Below are 27,404 nucleotides of genomic sequence, written 5' to 3'. Positions count from 1 at the left end.
ACCACATGTTTTGTTGCACTTTCAAAATAAAGCATGTTAAAGGAGTTTGGTTTTCATGCGGCAATGACACACACACACACACACACACACACACACACACACACACACACACACACACACACACACTTTTCAATGATGATTCTCTGACCAGTGACTGTGCTGAGGACACACGGGGCGACTGGACCTCATGTACCAAGACTGGTTTAAACACTTGGTCCGACTCCAGTGTGAGTCATTGTTGTTGTTGTTGTTGTTGTGTTTGAGCAGATGGTCTTAATGTTCAGAACCATCCGACACCGGACTCACGCTGCTCTCCATTCTGTGTTCTTCAGTGAATATGTGTGTGTATGTATGTGTGCATTTCTTTGCTTATTTGTTTGATTGTTTGTATTTGTGTGTGTCTATTTTTGCATTTGATAGTTTTTTTTCGCATTAATATGAGTGTATTTGTTTGTATTTTTATTTGTGTATATGCATTCATACGTGTGTTTGTTTTATTCTATGCGTGGTTATGCTTTTTTATGTAAGTGTAGGGGCATGCTTTTTGCATTTTTAGTATGTGTTTTTGTTTACTTGGCATTGTCTGTGTTTGTCTCTATTTTTGTTTTCGATAGAATGTGCAGGTTTGAGTGTATAAGTTGAAGTCTTGTTGTGTCTTTCTGTGTGAGTGTCTATATAATTGTCTATATGTGTTTTTGTGTGTGTGTTTGTGTCTGTCAGGGGACATTCTTTCCAACTTACACAAGAACACTGAAGCCTCATCAGGCTAACACACTTGAACACCAGTGACACACTCACACAGTGAACACACAGACACACGATGGTGAAGGTCAGGCCTGATAAGACCGCTCCAGGGTCTAAAAGTAGACATGTGTGATAAGAAACAGGAGCAGGTCTTCATTTGAAGACTGGTCTTTGTGTCGCTGGTCAAACTGAAGCTTACACAGCCGCTGCGAAGATCAACGAGGAACCAGAACTAGCACCTAAGGTGAGTCCCAAGAATCCTTTTTATTTCTAAAGGCGAGCGATGGACATGTGTCTCATTAAAATGTTGTGTCTCAGAGGAGGCTCACAAGGACATGATGGAGAGAGAGGAAAAGGCTCATGAAGACATGATTGAGGGAGAAGAAAAAGCTAATGAGGACATGATGGAGGGTGAATTAAAAGCCCAAAGAGTCATCATTGAGGAAAGGTTGAAGGCTCAAAGGGTCAAGATGGAGAAAGTGCTGAAGACTCATGAAGACATAATGGAGAGTGAGGTGAAGACTCATGAAGACATGATGGCGAGTGAGGGGAAGACTCATGAAACCATGATAGAGAGAGTGGTGAAGACTCATGAAACCATGATGGTGAGTAAGGTGAAGACTCATGAAGACATAATGGAGAGTGAGGTGAAGACTCATGAAGACATGATAGAGAGAGTGGTGAAGACTCATGAAACCATGATAGAGAGAGTAGTGAAGACTCATGAAACCAAGATGGTGAGTGAGGTGAAGACTCATGAAGACATAATGGAAAGTGAGGTGAAGACTCATGAGGACATGATGGTGAGTGAGGTGAAGACTCATGAAGACATGATGGAGAAAGAGGTGAAGACTCATGAGGACATGATGGTGAGTGAGGTCAAGACTCATGAAGACATGATGGAGAGTGAGGTGAAGACTCATGAAGACATGATGGAGAGTGAGGTGAAGACTCATGAAGACATGATGGAGAGTGAGGTGAAGACTCATGAGGACATGATGGTGAGTGAGGTGAAGACTCATGAGGACATGATGGTGAGTGAGGTGAAGACTCATGAGGACATGATGGTGAGTGAGGTGAAGACTCATGAGGACATGATGGAGAGTGATGTGAAGACTCATGAAGACATGATGGAGAAAGAGGTGAAGACTCATGAAGACATGATGGAGAGTGAGGTGAAGACTCATGAAGACACGATGGAGAGAGAGGTGAAGACTCATGAAGACACGATGGAGAGTGAGGTGAAGGAAGGGCAAAGAGAGGAGAGAAGAGTAAAGAAGGAAGTCTTTAATGTTCAAATATCTGGAAGAAAAGAGGTGGATGGAAAGATCAAAGAGCAATTTTCAGGAGAAAGAATAGAGGAGAGAAAGAGGGACAATGGAGGGATAGAAGCAAAGAAAATAGAAAGAGAGGACGTTGATATGTATGGAGAAGAAAGAAAAGAGATTGTAAGAGAGGAGGCAGAGATGGATGAAGGAGAGATGAAGGAAGCAGAAGCGGAGGAGAAAGGAAAACTCCTGCTGGAACTTTGGGAGGTATGAACCTTATCAGTCTATCAAAATAGAATATTTCCAATTTGAAGAGAGAAATGAGAGCGTGTTCTTTCCGGCTGTCAGGACTCAGCCAGCAGCAGACCTCGTTTTCCAGATTCCACATTCAACCGGAGGTGCAGCCTTCTCGCCAGCGAGGTCTGTGACTTTCATTCTGAGACTACCCCTTCTTTCTTGCTCACCCCTCTCTCTTTATTAATGTCACCTTATAATCTTCCTCACCCTCCTCTCTCACTCACTATCTTCCCTTCATCACCCTAATCTTCCCCTAAAATCTTCCTTTCTCCCTCACTATCTTCTCCCCATTCACTTTCTCTCACCCCTCCAATTTCACTCACCGTCCTCTCTCTCTCTACCCCTCATTTCTTCCACACTTCCTCTCTACTCACCCTCATATTTCCCTCACCTCCTTCTTTCTCTCATGCTTCCTTCCTCCCAAACATTCATATCTCTCTCGTGTTTCCACCCAACCTTTGGACAGGTCAAGTACAAGGAGGACTTTGAGAAGATGAAGGGTCAGAGTCTGTTCATACCTGCAGCTGAACTGATCCACTCTCGGAACATCAGCTCTGTCATCTCTGAGGTGTGAGTCCCCCCCACAGTGGGTCTGACACGGGTCAGACTTTTGTATAAAGGCATCTGTGTTTCAGGTCCAGTACCAGCAGGAAGGGAAGAAGGAGGTAGCCTTGTCCCTTTACTCCGTCCTGCCAGACACTCTCGAGACCCAACATGCCAGAGAAGCTTCAGAGCTGCAGAGCCAGGTAGACTGACAACCGCAATCAGGATTCACACGTTCATTTTGAGACATACAGCCGTGAAGGTCGCATAACTTTCTTCCAGGTCAAATACAAAGAGAACTTGAAGAAGCAGAACTCCTCGTCCCTCTTCTCTCTGATGCCCCAAACCTCAGAAACTGTGTTTGTCAAAGAGCTGACTGAGCTTCTGAGTGAGGTGAGCTGATGAACACATGATGGCTGATAAACACATGAGGGCAGATGAACACATGAAGGCAGATGAACACATGAGAAGAGATAGATAGAAAGACAGATTGACCTTATTTATCCCTCTAGAGATCTCCTTCAGGACAGCAGATGATAGAAGGTACAGCAACTTTCATAAAATTATTATTATAAAAGCAAGAACAAGAAAAAGGGCAAATATTGATCAAAGGAAATAACACAAAGAACCTAAAAGTGAACAAACTTTGCTTCACTCTGCTCCTGCCCCCAAACTGAGTTATACAATCTAAAAGCACGAGGAATGAATGAACACATAAGAGAAGATGGACACATGAAGGCAGATGAACATATAAGATGAACACATTAGAGAAGATGGACACATGAAGGCAGATGAACATATAAGATGAACACATAAGAGAAGATGGATACATGAAGGCAGATGAACATATAAGATGAACACATTACAGAAGATGGATACATGAAGGCAGATGAACACAGAAGATGAACACATTACAGAAGATGGATACATGAAGGCAGATGAACATATAAGATGAACACATTAGAGAAGATGGATACATGAAGGTAGATGAACACATAAGATGAACACATTACAGAAGATGGATACATGAAGGCAGATGAACACATAAGATGGATACATGAAGGTAGATGAACACATAAGATGAACACATAAGGTGGATACATGAAGGCAGATGAACACATAAGATGAACACATAAGGTGGATACATGAAGGCAGATGAACACATAAGGTGGATACATGAAGGTAGATGAACACATAAGATGAACACATAAGGTGGATACATGAAGGCAGATGAACACATAAGATGAACACATTAGAGAAGATGGATACATGAAGGCAGATGAACACATAAGATGAACACATTAGAGAAGATGGATACATGAAGGTAGATTAACACATAAGATGGATACATGAAGGCAGATGAACACATAAGATGGATACATGAAGGCAGATGAACACATAAGATGGATACATGAAGGCAGATGAACACATAAGATGGATACATGAAGGTAGATGAACACATAAGATGGATACATGAAGGTAGATGAACACATAAGATGGATACATGAAGGTAGATGAACACATAAGATGGATACATGAAGGTAGATGAACACATAAGATGGATACATGAAGGCAGATGAACACATAAGATGGATACATGAAGGCAGATGAACACATAAGATGGATACATGAAGGCAGATGAACACATAAGATGGATACATGAAGGTAGATGAACACATAAGATGGATACATGAAGGTAGATGAACACATAAGATGGATACATGAAGGCAGATGAACACATAAGATGGATACATGAAGGCAGATGAACACATAAGATGGATACAAGAAGGCAGATGAACACATAAGATGGATACAAGAAGGCAGATGAACACATAAGATGGATACATGAAGGCAGATGAACACATAAGATGAACACATTAGAGAAGATGGATACATGAAGGCAGATGAACACATACGATGAACACATTAGAGAAGATGGATACATGAAGGCAGATGAACACATAAGAGAAGATTAGAGAAGATGGATACATGAAGGCAGATGAACACATACGATGAACACATTAGAGAAGATGGATACATGAAGGCAGATGAACACATAAGATGGATACATGAAGGCAGATGAACACATAAGATGGATACATGAAGGCAGATGAACACATAAGATGGATACATGAAGGTAGATGAACACATAAGATGGATACATGAAGGTAGATGAACACATAAGATGGATACATGAAGGCAGATGAACACATAAGATGGACACATGAAGGCAGATGAACACATAAGATGGATACAAGAAGGTAGATGAACACATAAGATGGATACATGAAGGTAGATGAACACATAAGATGGATACATGAAGGCAGATGAACACATAAGATGGATACATGAAGGAATATGAACACATAAGATGGATACATGAAGGTAGATGAACACATAAGATGGATACATGAAGGTAGATGAACACATAAGATGGATACATGAAGGTAGATGAACACATAAGTTGGATAAATAAAGGTAGATGAACACATAAGTTGGATACATAAAGGTAGATGAACACATAAGATGGACGCATGAAGGCAGATGAACACATATAAGCAGATAAACACATGTATGTTGATGTTAGTGTTTGTGTTTGTGTTTGTGTTTGTGTTTGTGTTTGTTAGAAGAAGTACCGGGAGCAGGGCAGGAGGGAGCGGAGCAACAGCCTCTACTCTCTACTTGCGGAGACTGCAGAGACGCAACAGGCGAAGAATGCACAGGATCTTCAGAGCCAGGTCTCACACCTCACTACTAATGAACTTGGACCCTCCTCACTTCCTGTGTCACTCTTGTCACTTCCTGTTTCAGATCAAGTATAAGGAAGTCGGGCGGAGGAAGACCTCGGTGTCTCTGTACTCCCAAATGGCGGAAACTCCAGAGCTACAGCACGCTCTGGAAGTCTCACAGCTGCAGAGTGATGTGAGGAGGACACAGGACTCCTACTCTAGAACCACCATGAACCAAATCATGCTTTTCAGCAAAACCTCCAGTCAACACCAGACTACATTCACACACATATTCATTCATTAGGTCAGAAGGTTGTGTCTGATCGAGCATGTCCTTTTGTCTCAGGTCAACTACCGGCCAAAAGCTCTGGTCAGAGGAGCGCCAGCGTCTTTGTACTCGCAACTGCCCGGCACGTCTCAGATAGAGTTTGCACGTGACACGATGGACATGCTGAGTGAGGTAGGAACCACGTCTGGCCTCAAGTCCAGCTGCTCCTGACGCTTCCCTGTCCTCTGCAGAGGAGGTACAAGGACGCTGCCCAGAGGAATCTCTCCCACAGCTTCTTCTCTCAACTCCCAGAAACCCTCCACATGCAGCTGGCAAGAGCAGCAGCTGAGCTGCAGAGTGAGGTGAGACCTGCTTCTTATCCGGTCCGGAAAGAATCCCTTCACAATGAGCCGTTGCCATTGTCTCAGATTCGCTACAGAGAGGCGGCTAAGAAGAGCGCCACCTCCTGCTTGTTCACTCAGCTGCCGATGACGCTGGAAATGCTCCATGCCAGAGAGGCCACTGACCTCTGCAGCCAGGTGACACTCACTGTCTTTTGTGTGAACACATCTCATGTGTAGGGCTGAAGCACGTCAGTGTGTGAGGCTGCAAAGGCTCCAAATGTCAAACGTAGGACTCAGACTACCACAGGAATATTTTGTCTCTCAGTCCCTGGTGTGCCTCATCAGGTATAAACCAGTCTATGTCTGCAGGTGAAGTACAAGGAGGACAGCCAGAACCAGATGAGGATCAGCTTGTTCTCTCTTCTCCCTGAAACCACTGACACCCAGCATGCCAGGGAGAAGAGCCGCCTGCAGAGTCAGGTACGTCCACTGTCTCTGAAGTCACACCTGCCCGACGCTTATCTACGTGTGACACATTTACAATAAAAAATGTACACATTAAGACACACTTTTACATAGATGCAAGCACAGGCAATAACATAGATAGGTACACGACAAGACACACAAAGACAGACACAAAGACAGACTGAAACAGACACACAAGGCTTAACTAAAACACACGTTCACATAGATACAAACAGAAACACACACATAGGTACACACCAAGACACACAAAGACAGACACAAAGACAGACTGAAACAGACACACAAGGCTTAACTAAAACACACGTTCATATAGATACAAACATAAATACACACATAGGTACACACCAAGACACACTTTCACACAGATAAAAGCACAGAAACACACATATAGGTACACACCAACAAACACTTTCACATAGATACAAGTACAGACACAGAAACACAAACACAATAACACACACACACAGGTTAACTACAACACACTTTCACATACAACAGGGTCTGTAACCTGCAGCTCTTCTGATGCGGCTGACTGAGGTTTTTAAAATAAGTATTGGTATAAATGTGGATATTTAATTTAAATGTTATGAAGCGTTTTTCCAATGATACATAAAAAATGAGATGCTCTATCCTTTGGTTGACCTTTTATTTAACAAAAACTGTTAGTGTAAGACGTTCGCTGATATAAGAACAACAATAGTTCTTCACGGACATCGGAACTCTGACTCCACGCCTGTTTCAGTCTTAAAGGAACCGTAACACAACAACAAGCGTTATAGTATTTTAGTTTGTTGAAAAATGTTATTTTAAATTTGTGAAGACCTAAAAAAAAATCGAGACCTGAAGAACTATAATTTCTTTCAGCCTACATATAAAATATTTTATATTTTAAGCAAGTCAGTCAGTTACAAACATGTACATTATGTACATTATTATAAATTAGGTTAAGTTTGATAGCTAAATTATTTAATATTGAATGTCCTGTTATTTATTTTTCTAAATTGTTGAAATGATAATAATAATATTGACACAACTTTTATAATGTATATCAATGTATATACAAACCTTCAGAGTCAAATAGTGATTTAAATAAGAAAAGAAGAAAACAAACATGAGTCCGTTCATCAGGACAAACTGCAGTTAATATACAGTACAAAACATTTGTATAATAATAATCAATGCAAAGTGAAAGTTCACCCAATATTCAAATTACACATATTTTCTACTCACCCTCATGTCGCCTAAGGGTTGGGATTATTTTCAGAGTAATATGTTCCTCTTTAGAGTTATAGACAAAAAGGTTTGTTCATTGTAATGTAGCGACTGGAGCTCAGTTGTCTTCGTTCTAGAGACATTTAAAAACATAGTACAAGTACCTCCATACTGCTCGTCTGTAAATAAGTAAGTATGTAATTTATATTTATGGAGCGCTTTTCCAGACCAGGGTCACAAAGCGCTTAAACAATCAAAACAATACTCAATAAAGTATATACTTAAAAGGTCAAGATAACACAGAGAACAAAGGAGTTCCAGAGAATCAAGGAAAAGCCTGCAAAAATAATAATGTTGCCGACCCCTGACATAGATAAAAGCACATAAACAAAGGCGCAAAGAAACACACACACACACACACACACACACACACACACACACACACACACACACACACACACACACACACACACACACACACACACACACACAGACACTATTTCACATAGATACAAGCACAGACACAAAGTCACACAGAAACACGCACACACATAGTTCTATTGTGTACCAAGACTTTATTAAGGGTCCACCAGTGTGTTTATATTGCACAAACATATGAGGGTGTGCAGGTCCTCATCCAGGGTTGTACTGGACATCTTCAGTCAGCAGCAGTTGCCTCAACCTTGTGCTCCGCTGTCTGTTCTGCTTCGGTCTGAGCCTCTCTCAGCTCCTGCAGCTGCCTGAAAAGATGCTTGTGCTTCAGGTCGGCATCTCTCTGAAGAGCCTCCATCTTCTCCTCCATCCTCTGACGATCGTCCTCCCTCTCCTGCACCATCAACTGGATCAGCATGCGGTTCTTGTCGTGGGACTTGATCTCAGCGGTCAGTCTGTGCTGCAGCAGCTCACATCGCTCTCCTAGTTCCTCCATAGCAGCTTTGGTGTCATCCAGCGTCTTGCTAAGAGCAATGTTCTTGCTCATCTCCCCCTGTAGCACCTCAGAGATGCGTTCACTAGCGCTCCGACTCAGGACCGGTTTGGGGTCCTCTTCAGCAAGTTCTGTGTCCAGCTCTGTTAGAGTGTCACACAACTGCTGGATCTCCTGGAAGGAGATCATCATGCCCTGAATCTTCTCCTGCAGACCGTCAGTGGTCCTAGTCTTGCTGCGGACACTAGGCTCTTGACAGGTCACTTCAGGAACCCTTGTGTAGCTCATGAGGACACTGGAGCTCCTCTCTTGGAAGTGAAGATCTAACTGCGGCGTCGCGTTGACTTCCGAAGACTAAATGTCTTTCAAAGGTTTCCATTGAGGGAGGAATAAAGGAATGTCAATCAAGGAAGCTATGTGACACGTCAGCTACTTCACACCAGCTGTGAAGACACATCGTGGTCATGTCTTTGATGCTACTGGACCAGCTTGATGACATCACAGACGGTGGTCGATTGAAAACAGCAGCTTCTCTGTGTGGACGTAAGGACGTAAGCCTCTCCTACAATTGACCACCAGGTGACCCACCACTCTGCTGTGACAGGAAGTCATGTTTGGAGGTCTAATGATCACAGTCCAGAAACGTATTCATGTGTTGCTGGAGTGTAGCCATTAGCGTGACAGAGCTAATATCTGTACTGCTCCCCCCAAGACATTGTCATGTTGAGTCACTCCCCATTGAGTAGTCGCAATTCAAACTCACATCAGGTCATTCTCCCGTTGAGTCACTCACACATCAGGTCATCTTGTCGTCTCAAGTCGTTCTCAAATTAGGACTTCTAGCATAACATTGTCTGGTTTTATTCGTAGACTAAAGTGAGCTTAGACAGCTTCACTGACGAGGGAACAAGGAGCTTCCTGCTCCAAGGTGGTGTGGTGGTGCACATGCAGGTTCTATACTGTCTTTAGCATGCAGCCATGTAGCAACACATCATGGAGAAACACAACATGAAGCTGGAACGTACCATCATCAGGGACTGACCAAAGTTCCTGTGATTACATTTCACCGACTGCTGTGCGAGACAGTTTAGAGGACGGGCTCAAAGTTTCTCTGTTTTATTAAAAGTACAGTGAAGTGTCTTTACAAACGTCCCACTGTGAGGAGCGAGGAAGATAGCAGCACCTCCTGGCAGATCTCCGCCTCCCTCATCATCCTGCTCTCTAGCCTGCGCTGCAAGACGTCACACAGTTGGTTGACCTCCTGGTGCGATTTGCTGATGGCCTCCAGTTTCTGGCAGAAGAGCGAAAGCTCATCTTTCTCTGCCTCAATCTCGTTGGCAAACACATCTCGGCTGGTGAGCTGGACCTGCTTAAGGTCCTGCAGCTCTCTGAGGAGCACCTCCTGCTTCAGCCCGCTTTCCTCTTGCAGCAGCTTCAACTGATCCTGCATGCGGAGGCGGGTGGCTTCCTGCTCCGCCCTCAAGGACTCCACAAGGCGGAGGTCCTCCTGGTGGACCTGTATTTGGGAGTCCAGTCTGCACTGAAGCTCCTGGTGTGAAGCTTTGATGGACTTCAGCTCTGAGCTGAGGATCTCCTTCTCCCGTGTTTCCTCCTGTAGCTCCCGGAGAAGAGATTCTTGCCGTAGGTCTCTGCCTTGCTGCTCCTCTTGCTGTGCTCTGAGCATCTGGATCAAGAGCAGGTCCTCTTGGTGGGACTTAACAGTGGTGTCCAACCGCTCACTCAACTGCTGGTGGGAGGCTCTAATGACGTCCAGATGCTGGCATAGTTCCACGGTCTTGTCCTTCTCTGCTAGGACTTGACGACTGAATCTCTCCTGGTTCACCACCTGAGCATCTTTAAGGCCCTGCAGCTCCCTGAGAAGATACTTCTGCTTCATGACCGCATCCTTCTGAAGGTCCACCATCTCCTCTTCCATCTTTTGCAGCATCACTGTCTGCTCGTCCATTACACTCTTAAATAGATCAAAGTCCTCCACGTGAGACTTGATCTCCTTGTCCAGTGACTTCTGCAGAACCTCGCAGTGCTGGACGGTGTCCTGAAAGGACAGTTTGATATCCTCCAGCTGTAGCTGAAGGTCCGCCTCGGTCTGAGCGCCCGACCTGCTGTTCCTGGTCTGGTTCCAGGCCTCCTCCCTACTGCTGCTTTTCTGGTGGTCCAGGAGCACCTGCAACTCCTGCAGCACATGCACCAGCTGCTCGTTCCTCTGCTGGAGGGTACCTGGAGGCTGCTGCCGTAGCTGTCGGGTAAAGGAAGACACGTGTCTGCACAGCGAGTCCACCTGTGTTGCCGCTGCTACGTCTGCACTGCAAGTGTTTCTAAGATGAGTCTTTTTCATGTTGGGGCAGCTTTACTCATGGCGCTTTGCATATCGTCACATCTGTGTCGTCGACTGCCGCCTCCATAAATAGCCTCCAGACTTAGTGACACAACAAAGCACATGAATGAGAGAAACCATGACCCACCTGTTCTGACCTTCTTGATGCCAGAACACTTAACATTGATGTTGCTCAGGTGGATCTTTGATCCATCACCACCTTTAGGTCTCACTGTAGTTCACGCAAAACCAGTTAACAATACTTAATAGTGTAGTACCTGGTGTTGAGGAATGAATGAACTGATGCTGACCCACCTTCTGGTGTTGATGGATGAATGAATGAACTGATGCTGACCCACCTGCTGGTGTTGATGAATGAATGAACTGATGCTGACTCACCTGCTGGTGTTCATGAATGAAAGAACTGATGCTGACCCACCTGCTGGTGTTGATGAGTGAATGAACTGATACTGACTCACCTGCTGGTGTTGATGAATAAAAGAACTGATGCTGACCCACCTGCTGGTGTTGATGAGTGAATGAACTGATACTGACTCACCTGCTGGTGTTGATGAATGAATGAACTGATGCTGACCCACCTGCTGGTGTTGATGAGTGAATGAACTGATGCTGACCCACCTGCTGGTGTTGATGAATAAATGAACTGATACTGACTCACCTGCTGGTGTTCATGAATGAAAGAACCGATGCTGACCCACCTGCTGGTGTTGATGAGTGAATGAACTGATACTGACCCACCTGCTGGTGTTGATGAGTGAATGAACTGATGCTGACCCACCTGCTGGTGTTGATGAATGAATGAACTGATGCTGACCCACCTGCTGGTGTTCATGAATGAATGAACTGATACTGACTCACCTGCTGGTGTTGATGAATGAATGAACTGATGCTGACTCACCTGCTGGTGTTGATGAATGAATGAACTGATGCTGACCACCTGCTGGTGTTGACGAATGAATGAACTGATGCTGACCCACCTGCTGGTGTTGATGAATGAATGAACTGATGCTGACCCACCTGCTGGTGTTGATGAATGAATGAACTGATGCTGACCCACCTGCTAGTGTTGATAAATAAATGAACTGATGCTGACTCACCTGCTGGTGTTCATGAATGAATGAACTGATACTGACTCATCTGCTGGTGTTGATGAATGAATGAACTGATGCTGACCCACCTGCTGGTGTTGATGAATGAATGAACTGATACTGACTCACCTGCTGGTGTTGATGAATGAATGAACTGATTCTGACCCACCTGCTGGTGTTGAATAAATGAATGAACTGATGCTGACCCACCTGCTGGTGTTGATGAATGAATGAACTGATGCTGACCCACCTGCTAGTGTTGATGAATAAATGAACTGATGCTGACTCACCTGCTGGTGTTCATGAATGAATGAACTGATGCTGACCCACCTGCTGGTGTTGACAAATGAATTAAATGATGCTGACCCACCTGCTGGTGTTGATGAGTGAATGAACTGATGCTGACCCACCTGCTGGTGTTTATGAATGAATAAACTGATGCTGACCCACCTGCTGGTGTTGATGAATGAATGAACTGATGCTGACTCACCTGCTGGTGTTGATGAATGAATGAACTGATGCTGACCCACCTGCTGGTGTTGATGAATGAATGAACTGATGCTGACTCACCTACTGGTGTTGATGAATGAATGAACTGATGCTGACCCACCTGCTGGTGTTGATGAATGAATGAACTGATGCTGACCCACCTGCTGGTGTTGATGAATGAATGAACTGATGCTGACCCACCTGCTGGTGTTGATGAATGAATGAACTGATGCTGACTCACCTGCTGGTGTTCATGAATGAATGAACTGATGCTGACTCACCTGCTGGTGTTGATGAATGAATGAACTGATGCTGACTCACCTGCTGGTGTTGATGAATGAATGAACTGATGCTGACCCACCTGCTGGTGTTGATGAATGAATGAACTGATGCTGACTCACCTACTGGTGTTGATGAATGAATGAACTGATGCTGACCCACCTGCTGGTGTTGATGAATGAATGAACTGATGCTGACCCACCTGCTGGTGTTGATGAATGAATGAACTGATGCTGACCCACCTGCTGGTGTTGATGAATGAATGAACTGATGCTGACTCACCTGCTGGTGTTCATGAATGAATGAACTGATGCTGACTCACCTGCTGGTGTTGATGAATGAATGAACTGATGCTGACCCACCTGCTGGTGTTGATGAATGAATGAACTGATGCTGACCCACCTGCTAGTGTTGATGAATGAATGAACTGATGCTGACTCACCTGCTGGTGTTCATGAATGAATGAACTGATGCTGACCCACCTGCTGGTGTTGACAAATGAATGAATTGATGCTGCACCACCTGCTGGTGAATTCAAGAACAGTGTCATTTGTTGCAGGTGAGCTACAAAGACGCACAGATAAAGACCAGCCTGTTCCACCAGCTTCCAGAGACTCCACAGACCCAGTTTGTCAAGCAGATGACGGAGCTACAGAGCCAGGTACAGTGAATGATGAAGGTGGAATTCGGACACGGGATAGTGATGATAATGATGATGACGGTTAGATTTTAGGGATAGACCTATGAAAATGAAGATATAATGATGATGATGATAATAGGAACAAACCCATGATGACGATAATGGGATTCAGGGACAGACTCAGGATGACGATGGCGATAATGATGAAGGTGAGATTCAGGGACAGACCTAGGATTATGATGATGACGACGATGACGATGACGATGACGATGACGATGACGATGACGATGACGATGACGATGATGATGATGACGCTGATAAGCAGCATGAAAAGTCTCATCTCTGTTGTCAGAACAAGTACCAGAGGGAGGCGAGGCAGCAGGCGAGCAGCTCCAGGTACTCTGTCCTCCCTCACACTCTTGAGACGCAGCACGTCAAAGCAGCAGCGGATCTGATCAGTCAGGTGACTTCTTCTCCCACTAGAGTCTTTGTGTTCACACTGACTTATTGATGCTGATGTCTTTGATATTTACTTTAAATGAATGAAGGTGATGAACGCTTCTCTGCTTCTCTGCTCAGGTCGGGTACAGGACCTCACAGCAGGGCGTCTCCTTGTACTCCTCCATGGCTGACACAGCAGAGACCCTCTTTGCCCGAGAAATGACGGACCTGCATAGCCAGGTGAGTCCCTACACCACCTGACAGTTTTGAAAGACCCTTAAAAGAGTCAGCTCACAGTAATGAAGAGAATGATGACGGTCCAAAGTGGTTATGATGATATAAATAGTGATGATAATGAAGACTCTTGTGGTGAAGACTATGGCGATGAAGAAGGCAGTCATTTCAGCAGCTCCTCCAGGTGACCTGGTGTGTCCTCTCAGTTCAGGTACCAGGAACAGGTGAGACGAGGGCTGTCACAGAGCTTCTACTCTCAGTTACCTGAAACTCTGGAGACTCAGTTTGCTAAAAGAGTGTCGGCGCTGCAGAGTCAGGTGACGATCCAGTCCGAATCCTCAACTGAACTGTTGATGCCAACACTTGTCATGTCAATCATGTTGTTCTCAGACCAAGTACAGAAATGCAGGAAAGAAGGAAACTTGTTCGTCTCTGTTCTCAACATTACGTGAAACTCTGGAATCCCGACGAGCCAGAGAAGTTTCACTACTGCAGAGTCAGGTACTCACTCACCCACTCATTCATTCATACACCCTATAACCCACTTTCACTCATTCATTCATATACCCTATAACTTACTCTCTCACTGAATCACACACTCATTCATTCATACCCCCACTGAATCACTCTCTTACTCACTGAATCACTCACTCATTCATTCATTCATACACCCCCTAACTCGCTCTCTCACTCAATGAATAACTTATACATTCATATCCCCACTGAATCACTCTCTTACTCACTGAATCACTCACTCATTCATTCATACCCCCACTCACTCACTCACTCTCTCACTAACTCACTCAGTCTCTCATGTACTCATTCCTACACCCTCTAACTCACTCTCTCACTCACTGAATCCACTAACTCATTCCCCCTCTGACTCAATTGTTCACTGAACATTCGTTTATTGTAACTCGCTCACTATCTTCCCCACTAAATCATTCACTCACTAAATCATTCACTCACTAAGTCACTCACTCGCCATTTGATCACTTGATCACTCGGTCACTCACTGACTCATTCAGTCTCTTACTTAGTCAGACTCTCACTCATTCACACTATCTTATTAACTCACACTATCACAGTCACAGACTCACTCACTCACATGTTCACCCACTCACTCTTCAGCTCAGGTACAGGCAGCAGCAGCCGTCGTCTTCTCTGTATCACCTGCTGCCGGACACTCTAGACTTGCAGTTTGCACGTCAGCAGACAGCCGAGCTCAGTCAGGTAGGAGGTCACTTCCGGACATATCAGTCAGGATCAGAGGTCACAGGGTCAAAATATGTATGCTTTCAGGTGAAATATAAAGAAGAAGGGAAGAAGGAGCAAAGCGTCCACCTGTACCTCCCACTGCCCGACAACCTCGACACCAGACACATCAGAGAAGTGACAGACTTTCAGAGTCAGGTGACTATGACTTGTTTGTCAAAACTGTTTACTCAGAACTGAACATGTGACTGACTCTAATGAAGAGACTTCAGCTGTGAAGACAAAGACTCACCATAGACTCACCATAGACTCACCACAGACTCACTACAGCCTCACCACAGACTCAGCACAGACTCACTACAGACTCACAACAGACTCACTACAGACTCACTACAGACTCACTACAGACTCACTACAGACTCACAACAGACTCACTACAGACTCACTACAGACTCACTACAGACTCACTACAGACTCGTCACAGACTCACTACAGACTCACCACAGACTCGTCACAGACTCACTACAGACTCACTACAGACTCACTACAGACTCACTACAGACTCGTCACAGATTCACTACAGACTCACCACAGAGTCGTCACAGACTCACTACAGACTCATCACAGACTCACTACAGACTCACCACAGACTCGCCACAGACTCACTACAGACTCACTACAGACTCACTACAGACTCGTCACAGACTCACTACAGACTCACCACAGACTCGTCACAGACTCACTACAGACTCACTACAGACTCACCACAGACTCGTCACAGACTCACTACAGACTCATCACAGACTCACTACAGACTCACCACAGACTCGCCACAGACTCACTACAGACTCACCACAGACTCACTACAGACTCACCACAGACTCACCACAGACTCACTACAGACTCATCACAGACTCACCACAGACTCACTACAGACTCATCACAGACTCACTACAGACTCACCACAGACTCATCACAGACACACCACAGACTCACTACAGACTCACTACAGACTCACCACAGACTCATCACAGACTCACCACAGACTCGTCACAGACTCACTACAGACTCATCACAGACTCACTACAGACTCACCACAGACTCACTAAGGACTGTCTACATACTCTCTGAGGATTGTATTGGTCCTTCAGGTGAAATACAAAGAAGGGGCTCACAAAGGCATGTCTGCAGCACTCTACCACCAACTCCCTGACACTCTGGAGACCAAACACGCCAGGGAGGCCACACAGCTGCGTAGCCAGGTACACACACCTGTACACACCTGCTCTCACACCTGGGTCCTCATATTTCATCGTTTATGTGCCGTCAGCTTTTATACACAGAAGCAGGGAAGAGGTATTTGTCGACGCCGCTCTTCCACCAGCTTGCAGACACGATGGAGACTCAACTCATGCGAGCTGTCGGATCCATCACAAGTGATGTATGAGTTTCTGAGAGTCTTTGAGGAAGTTGAAGCCTCACCTTGTGTAAGCGTTTTGTTGATACCTTGGTGTCGCAGGTGAAGTATAGACGCGACGGTAGGAGTCTCAGTAGGAGTTTGTATTCACAACTTCCGGAGACCCTGGAGACCCAGCTAGCCAGGAGCCTGTCTGATCTGCAGAGCCAGGTCAGAGTGTGTGTGTGTGTGTGTGTGTGTGTGTGTGTGTGTGTGTGTGTGTTTTCCTAATGTTTCAATTGGTGCAGGTGAAGTACAGACAGGCAGTGGGCAGCAGCCTCTACTCCATGATGTCCAACACTCCAGACATGGAACTGGCCAAGCAGTTGTCACTGATCCAGAGTCAGGTGAAGTACAGAGATGACAAACAGAAGCTGTCCAGCTGCATATACAGCAAACTACCACAAACACCTGAAACCCTGAGGTGTAGGGAGCTGCAGAGCCTGGTGAGTGTGTGTCATGTGTGTGTGTGTGTCTGTGTGAGTCTGATGTGTAGATCCTGCAGGTGAAGTACAAGACTCCAGGCCTGAAGGAGGCGTCCTACTACCAGTTGGCTCATACAATAGATACCATTTTTGCACAACACATGTCAGTGTTGCAGAGTGATGTAAGTCAGAGTCTCTCTATTCTTGTAATGTGATTTTCTTCAGCGCCCCCTGTCTTCTCTCAGGTGCAGTACAGGAAAGACAGAGAGGATCTGAACGACAGTCTGTTCTCATGGCTGCCTGACACTCTGGAGACTCAGTTTTTCCGAGAGCTTTCAGAGAAACACAACAGGGTAGATGACACACACAGTCACACCCATATTTTAACACACACATACTCATACGCTAACACGTACACACACACCGTGACTCACTGTTCTGTGTTCCAGATCAAGTACACACAGCAGGCAGCAGCTGACAACACAATGCCGCTCTACCACACACTGCCTGAGACCCTGGACACCAAACACGCCAGAGAGGCCGCTGAGCTTCAGAGCGACGTAGGTGCCACACGGATTAGTGTGCGCGCATGAGGTGAACACAATCACTCTTAGTTGTGTATTTTTTCGGACGACAGAAGACGTATAGAGAAAAAAGCAGGAAGTTAATGACTTCGTCCCTTTATTCGCTGATGCCTGAAACCCTCCAAACAAAGTTTGCCCGTGAGATGACGGAGCTCCAGAGTGAAGTATGTCATGTACACACTCACACACATGCACACACACACACACTGAGTGATGTGTCTTGTGTTTAGTCCAGATACAGAGACAACAGCAGCAGCAGTTTCTTCTCTCAGCTCTCAGACACCACTGAGCTGCAGTGGTCCAGAACTCTGTCTGCGATCCAGAGTCAGGTGCGACACACTCCCTCACACAGACGTCCGTTTGTTAGGCAGAGTTGTGCAGTCGTGTAAGACATCACAAAAAAGATAGTTGTGTGTTATTAAGTACAACTCACCGTAACGTTACAGTTAATTTAAAATAAAACATCTACAAATGTTTGCGTAAGAGTAAAAATCACAAAGACGCACAAATGTTTACTTAATATACACAGACCTTTTATGTATAGTAGTATAAATGAGTATAAGTATAAATGTATTAAAATGTGTTATGAATGTTTTAATAATGCATTAAGACCACAACTTAAAATACTTGTTATACGTTTACATTCTAGATGATAAAGAATCAAAACCAACTTTAAATTACTTATGTATTTGTTAGAATAGGAATTATATATAAATGTAGTGTAATGCTTTATTAATCTGATAAATACCAGTAAAAAATGCATTATGTTTGTCCAACACTGGTCAGAGGTGCAGCACAGTGACATGACAAAGTTCATTGTGATTGTTTCGTAGAACAAGTACAAGGAGGCGGCGAAGAAGGAGGCTTCAAACTCACTGTACTCCCATCTAGCTGAGACTGCTGACACTCGACACGCCAGACAGATCTCACAGTTGCAGAGTCGAGTGCGTTCTACCTGCTCATCCGTCTGTGCCGCGGTTGATGTTGACTTGACTTGATTAAATGTGTGTGTTTGTGCGTCTGCAGGTGAAGAATCAGCAGGTGGTCTCGTTGTATCAACGACTTCCTGAAACTGCAGAAACGCGACTGGCTAAAGCGCTGACAGACGTCTTCAGTGAGGCAAGGCTCGCAGTCTTCAGGCTCTGAGAATGTCATCAACATCTAAGTGTGTGTGTTGGTCTGCGTGTGTGTGTGTGTGTGTAGGTGAAATACAAGGAGGAAGCTCTGAAGGAGATCAGGAAGAACTTGTATTCACTGCTGCCCGAAACTTCAGAGACAGAGTTCGTCAAACTGATCTCAGCGCTGCAGAGTGATGTGAGAACCTGAACACTTATAATACAATACAACACATTTTTAGCTAAATCAGTTTGATTAAACAACATTAATACACAAGAGAACACTGGAAAACACCTGAACACAATTTCATTACAGATAGCTGAACACACCTGTGTCTCATTACACTCAACAAATATCTGCAACACATCAACAATATGTCTTTTTTAAGTGTTTTATCTCTGGTTTGATCTTTATCACCTTTTGTTTCCAGATCAGGTACAAGAAGGATAGAGAAGATCAGTACGACAGTCTCTTCTCTCTGCTGCCTCAGACTCTGGAGACTCAGTTCATCAAAGACATGAATGAAACTCACAGCCAGGTTAGGATAATAATTATGATGATGATGATAATGATGATAATTATGATGTTGATGATAATAATTATGATGATGATAATGATGATGATGATGATGATGATGAAGATGATGATGATTATGATAATATTTATGATGATGATGATAATGATTATGATGATTATGATGATGATGATGATGATGAAGATGATGACAACAATGATAATGATAATGACAACGATGATGATGATGATGATGATGATGATGATAATGATAATGATAATGATTATGATGATGATGATGATGATGATGATGATGATGATGATGATGATAATGATGAGAATGTCAACGATGATGATGATGAGGATGACAACGATGATGATGATAATGATAATGATGACAACGATGATGACAACAATGATGATGATGATTCTGATGATAAGAATGACAACAGTGATGATGATGACGATGACAACGATTAGTATGATGATGATTATCATGATGAGGATGACAACAACGATGATGATTATGATGATAATGAGGATTATTATATTTATTTTTTCAACTGTGCTGTTGTAAAAGTGTGTTTCCCCTCTGGGGATGAATAAACATTTTCTATTCTATTCTATTCTATTCTAATGATGAGGATGACAACTATGATAACAATGAGGATGACAACTATAATGATGATGAGGATGACTACTATGATGATTAACATGAGGAGGACAACTATGGTGATGACAAAAACAATGACAATGATGATAATGACAACCATGATGATGATGATAATTATATGAAGATTATCATAAAAAATTATGCAAATATGATGATGATAATTATGTGAAAATGATGATGATAATTATATGAAGATTATCATACAAATTATGCAAATATGATGATGATAATTTTAAGAAGATAATGATGATAATTATATGAAGAGGATGATCGTTATTTGAAGATGATGATGATAATTATATGAAGATCATGATGATAGTTATATGAAGATGATAATTATTTGAAGATGATGATAATAATTATGTGAAAATGATAATGATGCAGATCAGGTACAGAGAGGCGGGGAAGAAGGACCTGGTCTCATGTCTGTATCATCTTCTTCCTGAGACCCTGGAGACTCACCGCATAAAGGAAATCGGCGACCTGCAGAGCCAGGTCTTGTGACCCCACTCTGACCTCCCTGTGACCCCAGCATGTTTCTGTTATAATGTGCTGTCAATCAAAAGGTCATGTGACGGTTGATCTGTGTTATTGCAGAACAAGTACAGGCAGGAGGGTCTGAAGGTCATGACGTCCAGTTTGTTTGCTCACCTGCCAAAGACTGCCGAGACAGAACTAGCTGCCAAGATGTCGGTGCTTCAGAGCCAGGTACCCAACCCTCAAGACAAACATGTTTCTGATTATAACAGATAAAACATTTGGACAGTAACACACCTGTTTCTTTTTAAGAACAAGTACAAGCAGGAAGGGCTGAAGAGTCTCGGTCAGAGTCTCTACAGTAACATGGCTGAGACCAATGACATACAACTGGCCAAAACTGTGTCTGAGCTCCAGAGTGAAGTGAGAAACACACACACACACAAACACACACTGTGCACTCACACTCACAGCTGGTGTGTTCTTCAGTCCAGATACAGGGAAGTCAGCAGAAAAGAAGCTTCAACCTCATTGTACCATCAGCTGCCGGAGACTCTGGAGACCCAACACGCCCGAGAAGCTACCGAGCTTCAGAGTCAGGTACACATGAGCACACACACATAGCATTCAGTCACGTTTACACACACACCTTCATACGCTGACACAATGACTCACATGGACCGACACGCAAAAACACACACATATTCTGGCAAGAGGAGCCTCCATGTTGAGATGAGGTCCTGGCACGTGATCTCTGCTGCTCTGCAGGTGAGGTACTCTGGCGAGGGGAAGAAGCAGATGAGCTCCAGCGTCTTCTCTCTGCTGCCTGACACACCAGAGATCAAGTTTGCCAAGTCTATGACAGAGCTGCAGAGTCAGGTGAGCTCACACCTGAGCAGTGGTCAAGGCTCTGACCCTCACCTTGTGCGTGTGTGTGTGTGTCCAGAACAAGTACAAGCAGCAGGAGAGCAGCTCGCTGTTTCATCAGATGCCAGAAACTAAGGACACACAATTTGTGAAACAAATGGCTGAAATCCACAGTGAGGTACGTTGTCGACCTTCAACCTTTGGCTCTCGCCTTTATAAGTAACCTTCATCGTCACTCATCTTCGCCGCTTACCTTTACATCTGTGTGTACATGTTCCAGATCAAGTACAAGAAGGACAGAGAAGATCTTGCTGACTCGTTGTTTTCCAAACTTCCCCAAACTCTGGAGACTCAGTTTGTCAAAGAAATGTCAGAAGCTCAAAGCAAGGTCAGGTTTCCTTCATTTACTTAAAAATCATTCCCAGGTCACATCAGTACCCAAGTAACCTCTTGTTCTCAGAACAAGTACCAGGAGGCCAGCAGGAAGAACCTGGAGAAGAGCTTGTACTCTCTGCTGCCCGAGACCAGAGACACTCTGCATGCTCAGGAGCAGGCACACCTGCGCAGTCAGGTGAGCAGCACATCCCGGTCGCTGCCTTCAGGGAAATTAAAAAACTGATTCAACATTGTAGAAGGAGTACCAGGAGGAGAGCAGGAAAAGCGCCGCCTGCAGTTTGTTCGCTCAGATGCCTCAAACCATTGAGACTGTCTTCGCTTCAGAAGTCAGCAAGCAACAGAGTGATGTGAGTCTGACAGACACACACACATATGTACCACACTCACTCACAGCCCCCCCCCCACTTTACTGTTCTGCTCCGATCGGTCCGAGGAGTGGGGTTGGGGGGATCCGGGTTCAGAACTGGAACAGGTCTTTGTTATGAACTGGAGCGTGAAACTGCAGATGGACCGACAACAGAAACAAAGATGCAACTCATTGTGTAGACGAAGAAGAGCTCCTATTGCACCTCAGGGCTCCACAGCATCCTGACTGAAGGTGACGTCAAGAGGGAGCCCTCTAGTGGCAGACGTATCTCACTGCAGATTGTTGAAGTGACCACACGTTTTTCATTTACCGCATACGTCAGAGGGTTCATAACATCAAGTGTAGGACAAGTTGCAAAGAACTGAAGGATCTGTCCTGTGATGGCTGAGGAGCTTGCTCTGTTCCTGCAGAAGTTCTACAAGGAGAAGTTCAACAGAGAGAAGGGGAAGAGCAGCTACAGCAGGATGACCAAGCTGCCGGAGGTTGACCACGCCATTGAGGTGTCCCGACACCAGAGCCAGGTATACATACATCCTTCACTTTTCCGTCACGATCTCACAGCCTGGTCTCTGATTGCTGCTCTCAGGTCTGTTACACCAAAGACAAAGAGAACCTCCACCAGTACAACGTCACCTCCGACCGACCGGACATCGTCCATGCTGCCAATGCTGCTAAACTGGCCAGTGATGTGAGTGTGTGTGTACTTGTCGTCTTGTTGTTAGTGTACCTGGGAAGGTTACTTTGTATTTCTTCACCGTGTGTGTCCCTTCCAAGTGTGTGCGTTTGTGTGTTTTTAGGTTGCGTATAAAAACTCCAGCCAGCAGCCAGTCTACAGCGACAGTTCAATTTTGGCGAGAAAAGACATCCAGCATGCGAAAGAAGTGTCCAAACGGGCCAGTCAGGTACACACATACACACAGTTACACACACACAGTGACACACACACACACAATGCTCATGTGTGGCTCCTGCAGGTGGGCTACAAGGGCAGTCTTGATCGCCCCTGTTACAACCCTTTGGATTGTCTCTCTTTCAAACATACTCAAGCTGCTGCTGCACTGGCCAGTCAGGTGAGTCAGATGAAAGTGTGTGTGTGTTTTTTCTGAGTTGAGTCATTTGTGTGGGTGTTACCATGGCAATGATTATGATGCAGAGAGAGAAGTTGCGGAACCTTTACTCTCACACACACATCTACATGTAGGCATGCACAGTTTTCCCACTCAAATAAAGCTTTTCTTCAATTTCACATTATTGATCAGCCTGTTCATTTGTTACACTCGCACTAACTCACTCACGTACACACACTCTCTCTCTCACTCTTTCTGTAAATAAACACAGATTCACTCTGGATGTTATGTGACCAAATTATCATTTTCATACCTGATGATGATGGTTACCATGATGATGTTGGTGATGATGATCATCATTGTGATAAAGATGATGATGCTAATGATAGTGATAATAATGATGATAATGAAAATGATGATGACGATAATTGTGATGATGATGTCAATGGATATAATGATGGTAGCAATGATGATGATGATGATGATAATAATTATGATTATGAGGATGTTAGTTATGATGATGATAATGAAGGTAATTATGATGATGATGATGATCATTGTGATGATGATGTTAATGAAGATAATGATGGTAACAATGATGATGATGAAAATGATGATGATGATGATAATTGTGATGATGATGTTAATAAAGGTATATGATGGTAACGATGATGATGAAAATGATGATGATGATAATTGTGATGATGATGTCAATGGATATAATGATGGTAACGATGATGATGAAAATGATGATGATGATGATGATAATTGTGATGATGATGGTTAGGAAGATAATGATGATATGATTATGATGATAATAATTATGATTATGAGGATGTTAGTTATGATGATGATAATGAAGGTAATTATGATGATGATGATGATAATTGTGATGATGATGTTAATTAAGATAATGATGGTAACAATGATGATGATAATTATGATGACAATTGTGATGATGATTGTGATGATGATGGTAATGAAGATAATGATGTTAAAAATTATGATGATGAAAATTATGATGATGATGATGATGATAATGAAGGTGATCAAAGTTGAAGAAATGTTGAAGACAGCATGTGGTTCATGTGAGAGAGTTAAGGGTCAGACCTGGACCATAGAGATCCTGACCGGGAACACACTTATCTGCAGGTCAAGTGCATGAAGAACCAGACACGTATGACATGTATTTCTGTGTGTGCTACCGTGTGTCAGGTGGAGTATAAGAAGCAGTACAAGCTGATAAAGTCTCACCATCACGTGTGTCTGGAATCTGCTGAACAGCGCCACCACAAGGAAAATGCAGTGCTGCATAGCCAGGTGATACATCATCGCACACTAAGACACTCACTCAGCAGAGACATACTGACGGCTGTTTCCTCAGGTTCAATACAGAAGAGACTACGAGCAGAACAAAAGTCTCTGTCAGCTGGACTTTGGAGAAAGTCCGAGTTACAAAGTTATGAAAGATGCACAGAGAATGCAAAGTCAGGTAGGAGATGTGTCCTCACTTTTTCCTCCTCATACCCTTCTGTCCTGACCTCCTTCCTGTCTCCTTAGTTCTTCTCTGCTCTCCTTCTTTCCTTGCCTCCTCCTGTCTGCTAATGTCTTTACCTCTCTTCTTCTATCCTCACTTACTTCTGTCCTATTTTCTTCTCCTCTCTTCTTCTCTTGTCTCCTCCTTTCTACTTCTGTCCTGACCTCCTCCGGTCTCCTTCTCTCTCTTACCGTCCTTACCTCCTCCTTCTCCTTCTCTCACCTCCCTGTGGTGCAGGAAAGATTATGATTCATGATTACGATGTGGTTGGGTGTGTGTGTGCAGAAGGAGTACAGGAAGGATCTGGAGCAGGAGGTCAAGGGTCGAGGGTTGTCTGGGATCGGTCTGGAGGAAACACCTGAGCTGCTGAGAGTCAAGAGGGCGGGTCAAATCCTCAACCAGGTGACATACACAGCTGCACACGCCACAAGTGATGGAAGTGTTACTTGTATAAAAGTATATATTAACTCATAATTATCTACTTTGTTATACTTGAGTTTGTACTTGAGTTAAAAACAACAGGATTGTAAAAGTAGAAGTTTACTGTAACACAATATTGTAGTTATGATAACATTTCTGATTTATACCCCGTCAACACACACAACACTGCTGGAGTTCAAGAATCTGCAACATTAAACCTTGTTCAACTATTTGTAACTTGAGATATTTTTTCATTTTAGCTCATCCTGTTAGAGCGTCCCTCCACGCAGAGAGCCTTCATAACTGTCCATAAGGAGTATGTTTATTTGTTCCTTTTTTTAAGGATAGAAGAAAACTTCATAGTTCATAGTTCCAACATCTTGTTACCATTGAATTACCAGAGAATGTGTGAGAGCACAGACCGAAACGTGTTATATAAAAAAGTTCATAAACGACAAACATATTTATTACAAATGTGTGTCAGTTTGTCATTGTTGTATCAGGTTTTGTAATCTTAATCTTAAATCAACGACAAAATTAATTTTTGTCGTTCATTTAAAAGTACAAAGTAAAGATCATGTTGTTTAACTCAATTTTGTTTCCTGTTTGGTGAAGTTATTCTAAAAGTGAAGGAACAGTTGATGACAGTTGTGTGCCTCTGACAGAGAGAGTACAGACAGGATCTGGACTCCAGTGTCACGAGCAAAGGGCTGGATCTGAGCATCGACGTGATGGAGATCCAGAGAGCCAGGAAAGCCACAGAGGTCCAAAGCCAGGTGCTGCCTCATCACACCTGCAGTCAATTGTTGTCAACCATTCATGAGTGTGTTGCTCCTCACATGTGTTACAGTCGTCCTACAAACAGACGGATCATCTCCGGGAACACTCGTATGGTTCGGTGACTGACACCCCTGAACTCCTACACGCGTCCTACCTCAGAGATATCTACAGCCAGGTGTGTGTGTGTGTGTGCAAGTGTTTTTGTGTAGTTATATACATGAACTCGTCTTTGACCTTAATCACCCACTTCCTGAGTGCAGAACAAATACAAGGACCAGTCCAAGCAGCAGACCAGTTGCTACGGTCAGGACAGTGAGACGCTGGAGATGGAACGAGTCCGATCCAGCCAGCAACACATCAGCTCAGTCAGTCACACACACATAGACACACACTTACACAAACAGTCTTCCGTAACCATGTCCTCCTCCAGCTACGCTACAGCTGGGATGCGAAGCAGATGAGAAGTCTGAAGTCTTCGGTCGCAGAGACGCCCGAGATCGTCCTGGCCAGAGAAAACGCCAAGAAGTTCAGCAACGTGCGCTCACCCTCCTCCGACTCACTCCTTCCCCTTTTCCTGTCGTCTTTAACTGGGGTCTCACATCTGCAGGTCCAGTACAGGGACCAGGTGGGACACGGCACCGCCGTCATGGACACGCCAGAGATGCAGAGAGTCCGCCGCAACCAGGACAACCTCAGCTGTGTGAGGACGCGCTCGTGCACTTACACACAGATACTTGAGAGTGTGTATCTGTGTGTGTGTGCACGTGCAACACTCACAGTATACACACACACGGTATAATATTCTCTTGTCTCTCAGGTGAAGTATCAGCGGGGGATGCAGGAGCTGCGTGGGCGGAGTTGCAGCGAGCTGGACACACCTGAGTACCGTAGGGTCAGGAGGTCACAGGACTTCGTCTCCATGGTAGCCGTTGTTTCGCCCTCTGCTGGCTAACGGGAGGAGTGACACAGAGAGAGCAGCATGGACATTAACCATGTTTGTGTGTGCAAGAGGATGAACGTGTGTGTCAGCATGTTGGTGTGTAATAAAAGACTAAAAAGCAAACTAGTGTGTGTTTACTATCTGCTCACTGACAAAATGCACTTGGCACTGTGTGTGTTGGTTTGTGTATTTGTGTGTATCAAAGTGATCACAACTTCGTTTTCCATC

The 27,404-nt window shown here is 44.2% G+C and overlaps 2 protein-coding genes across 2 annotated transcripts in view; both read left to right on the top strand.

Annotated features, from left to right (window-relative positions):
- nebl (nebulette) overlaps nucleotides 1-27,404 on the top strand; it is a 40,298-nt gene that overhangs the window by 9,521 nt on the left and 3,373 nt on the right. The gene's annotated exons all lie outside the window — the stretch shown is intronic.
- On the top strand, nucleotides 1,478-27,402 carry LOC148082209 (uncharacterized). The gene is given in 47 exon segments (XM_087789329.1): nucleotides 1,478-2,279; nucleotides 2,361-2,432; nucleotides 2,776-2,877; nucleotides 2,945-3,055; nucleotides 6,563-6,673; nucleotides 13,588-13,689; nucleotides 14,021-14,131; nucleotides 14,248-14,349; nucleotides 14,550-14,660; nucleotides 14,734-14,844; nucleotides 15,475-15,576; nucleotides 15,646-15,756; nucleotides 16,710-16,820; nucleotides 16,889-16,999; nucleotides 17,078-17,185; nucleotides 17,263-17,460; nucleotides 17,520-17,621; nucleotides 17,685-17,792; nucleotides 17,889-17,999; nucleotides 18,077-18,187; nucleotides 18,254-18,352; nucleotides 18,857-18,967; nucleotides 19,050-19,142; nucleotides 19,227-19,337; nucleotides 19,570-19,677; nucleotides 20,710-20,820; nucleotides 20,923-21,033; nucleotides 21,115-21,225; nucleotides 21,292-21,402; nucleotides 21,571-21,681; nucleotides 21,749-21,847; nucleotides 21,950-22,057; nucleotides 22,130-22,308; nucleotides 22,310-22,412; nucleotides 22,843-22,953; nucleotides 23,019-23,120; nucleotides 23,230-23,334; nucleotides 23,407-23,502; nucleotides 24,715-24,819; nucleotides 24,884-24,991; nucleotides 25,322-25,438; nucleotides 26,122-26,232; nucleotides 26,307-26,411; nucleotides 26,497-26,601; nucleotides 26,667-26,771; nucleotides 26,844-26,936; nucleotides 27,054-27,402. Coding segments are annotated over 47 exon segments (5,871 nt in total). The 5' UTR covers nucleotide 1,478; the 3' UTR covers nucleotides 27,189-27,402.

The sequence above is a fragment of the Callionymus lyra genome, chromosome 4 (genome assembly GCF_982586985.1).
Source record: "Callionymus lyra chromosome 4, fCalLyr1.hap1.1, whole genome shotgun sequence".
NCBI lineage: Eukaryota > Metazoa > Chordata > Actinopteri > Syngnathiformes > Callionymidae > Callionymus > Callionymus lyra.
The sequence above is the reverse complement of the archived record's forward strand: the minus strand, read 5'-3'. Positions and strand labels throughout refer to the sequence as shown.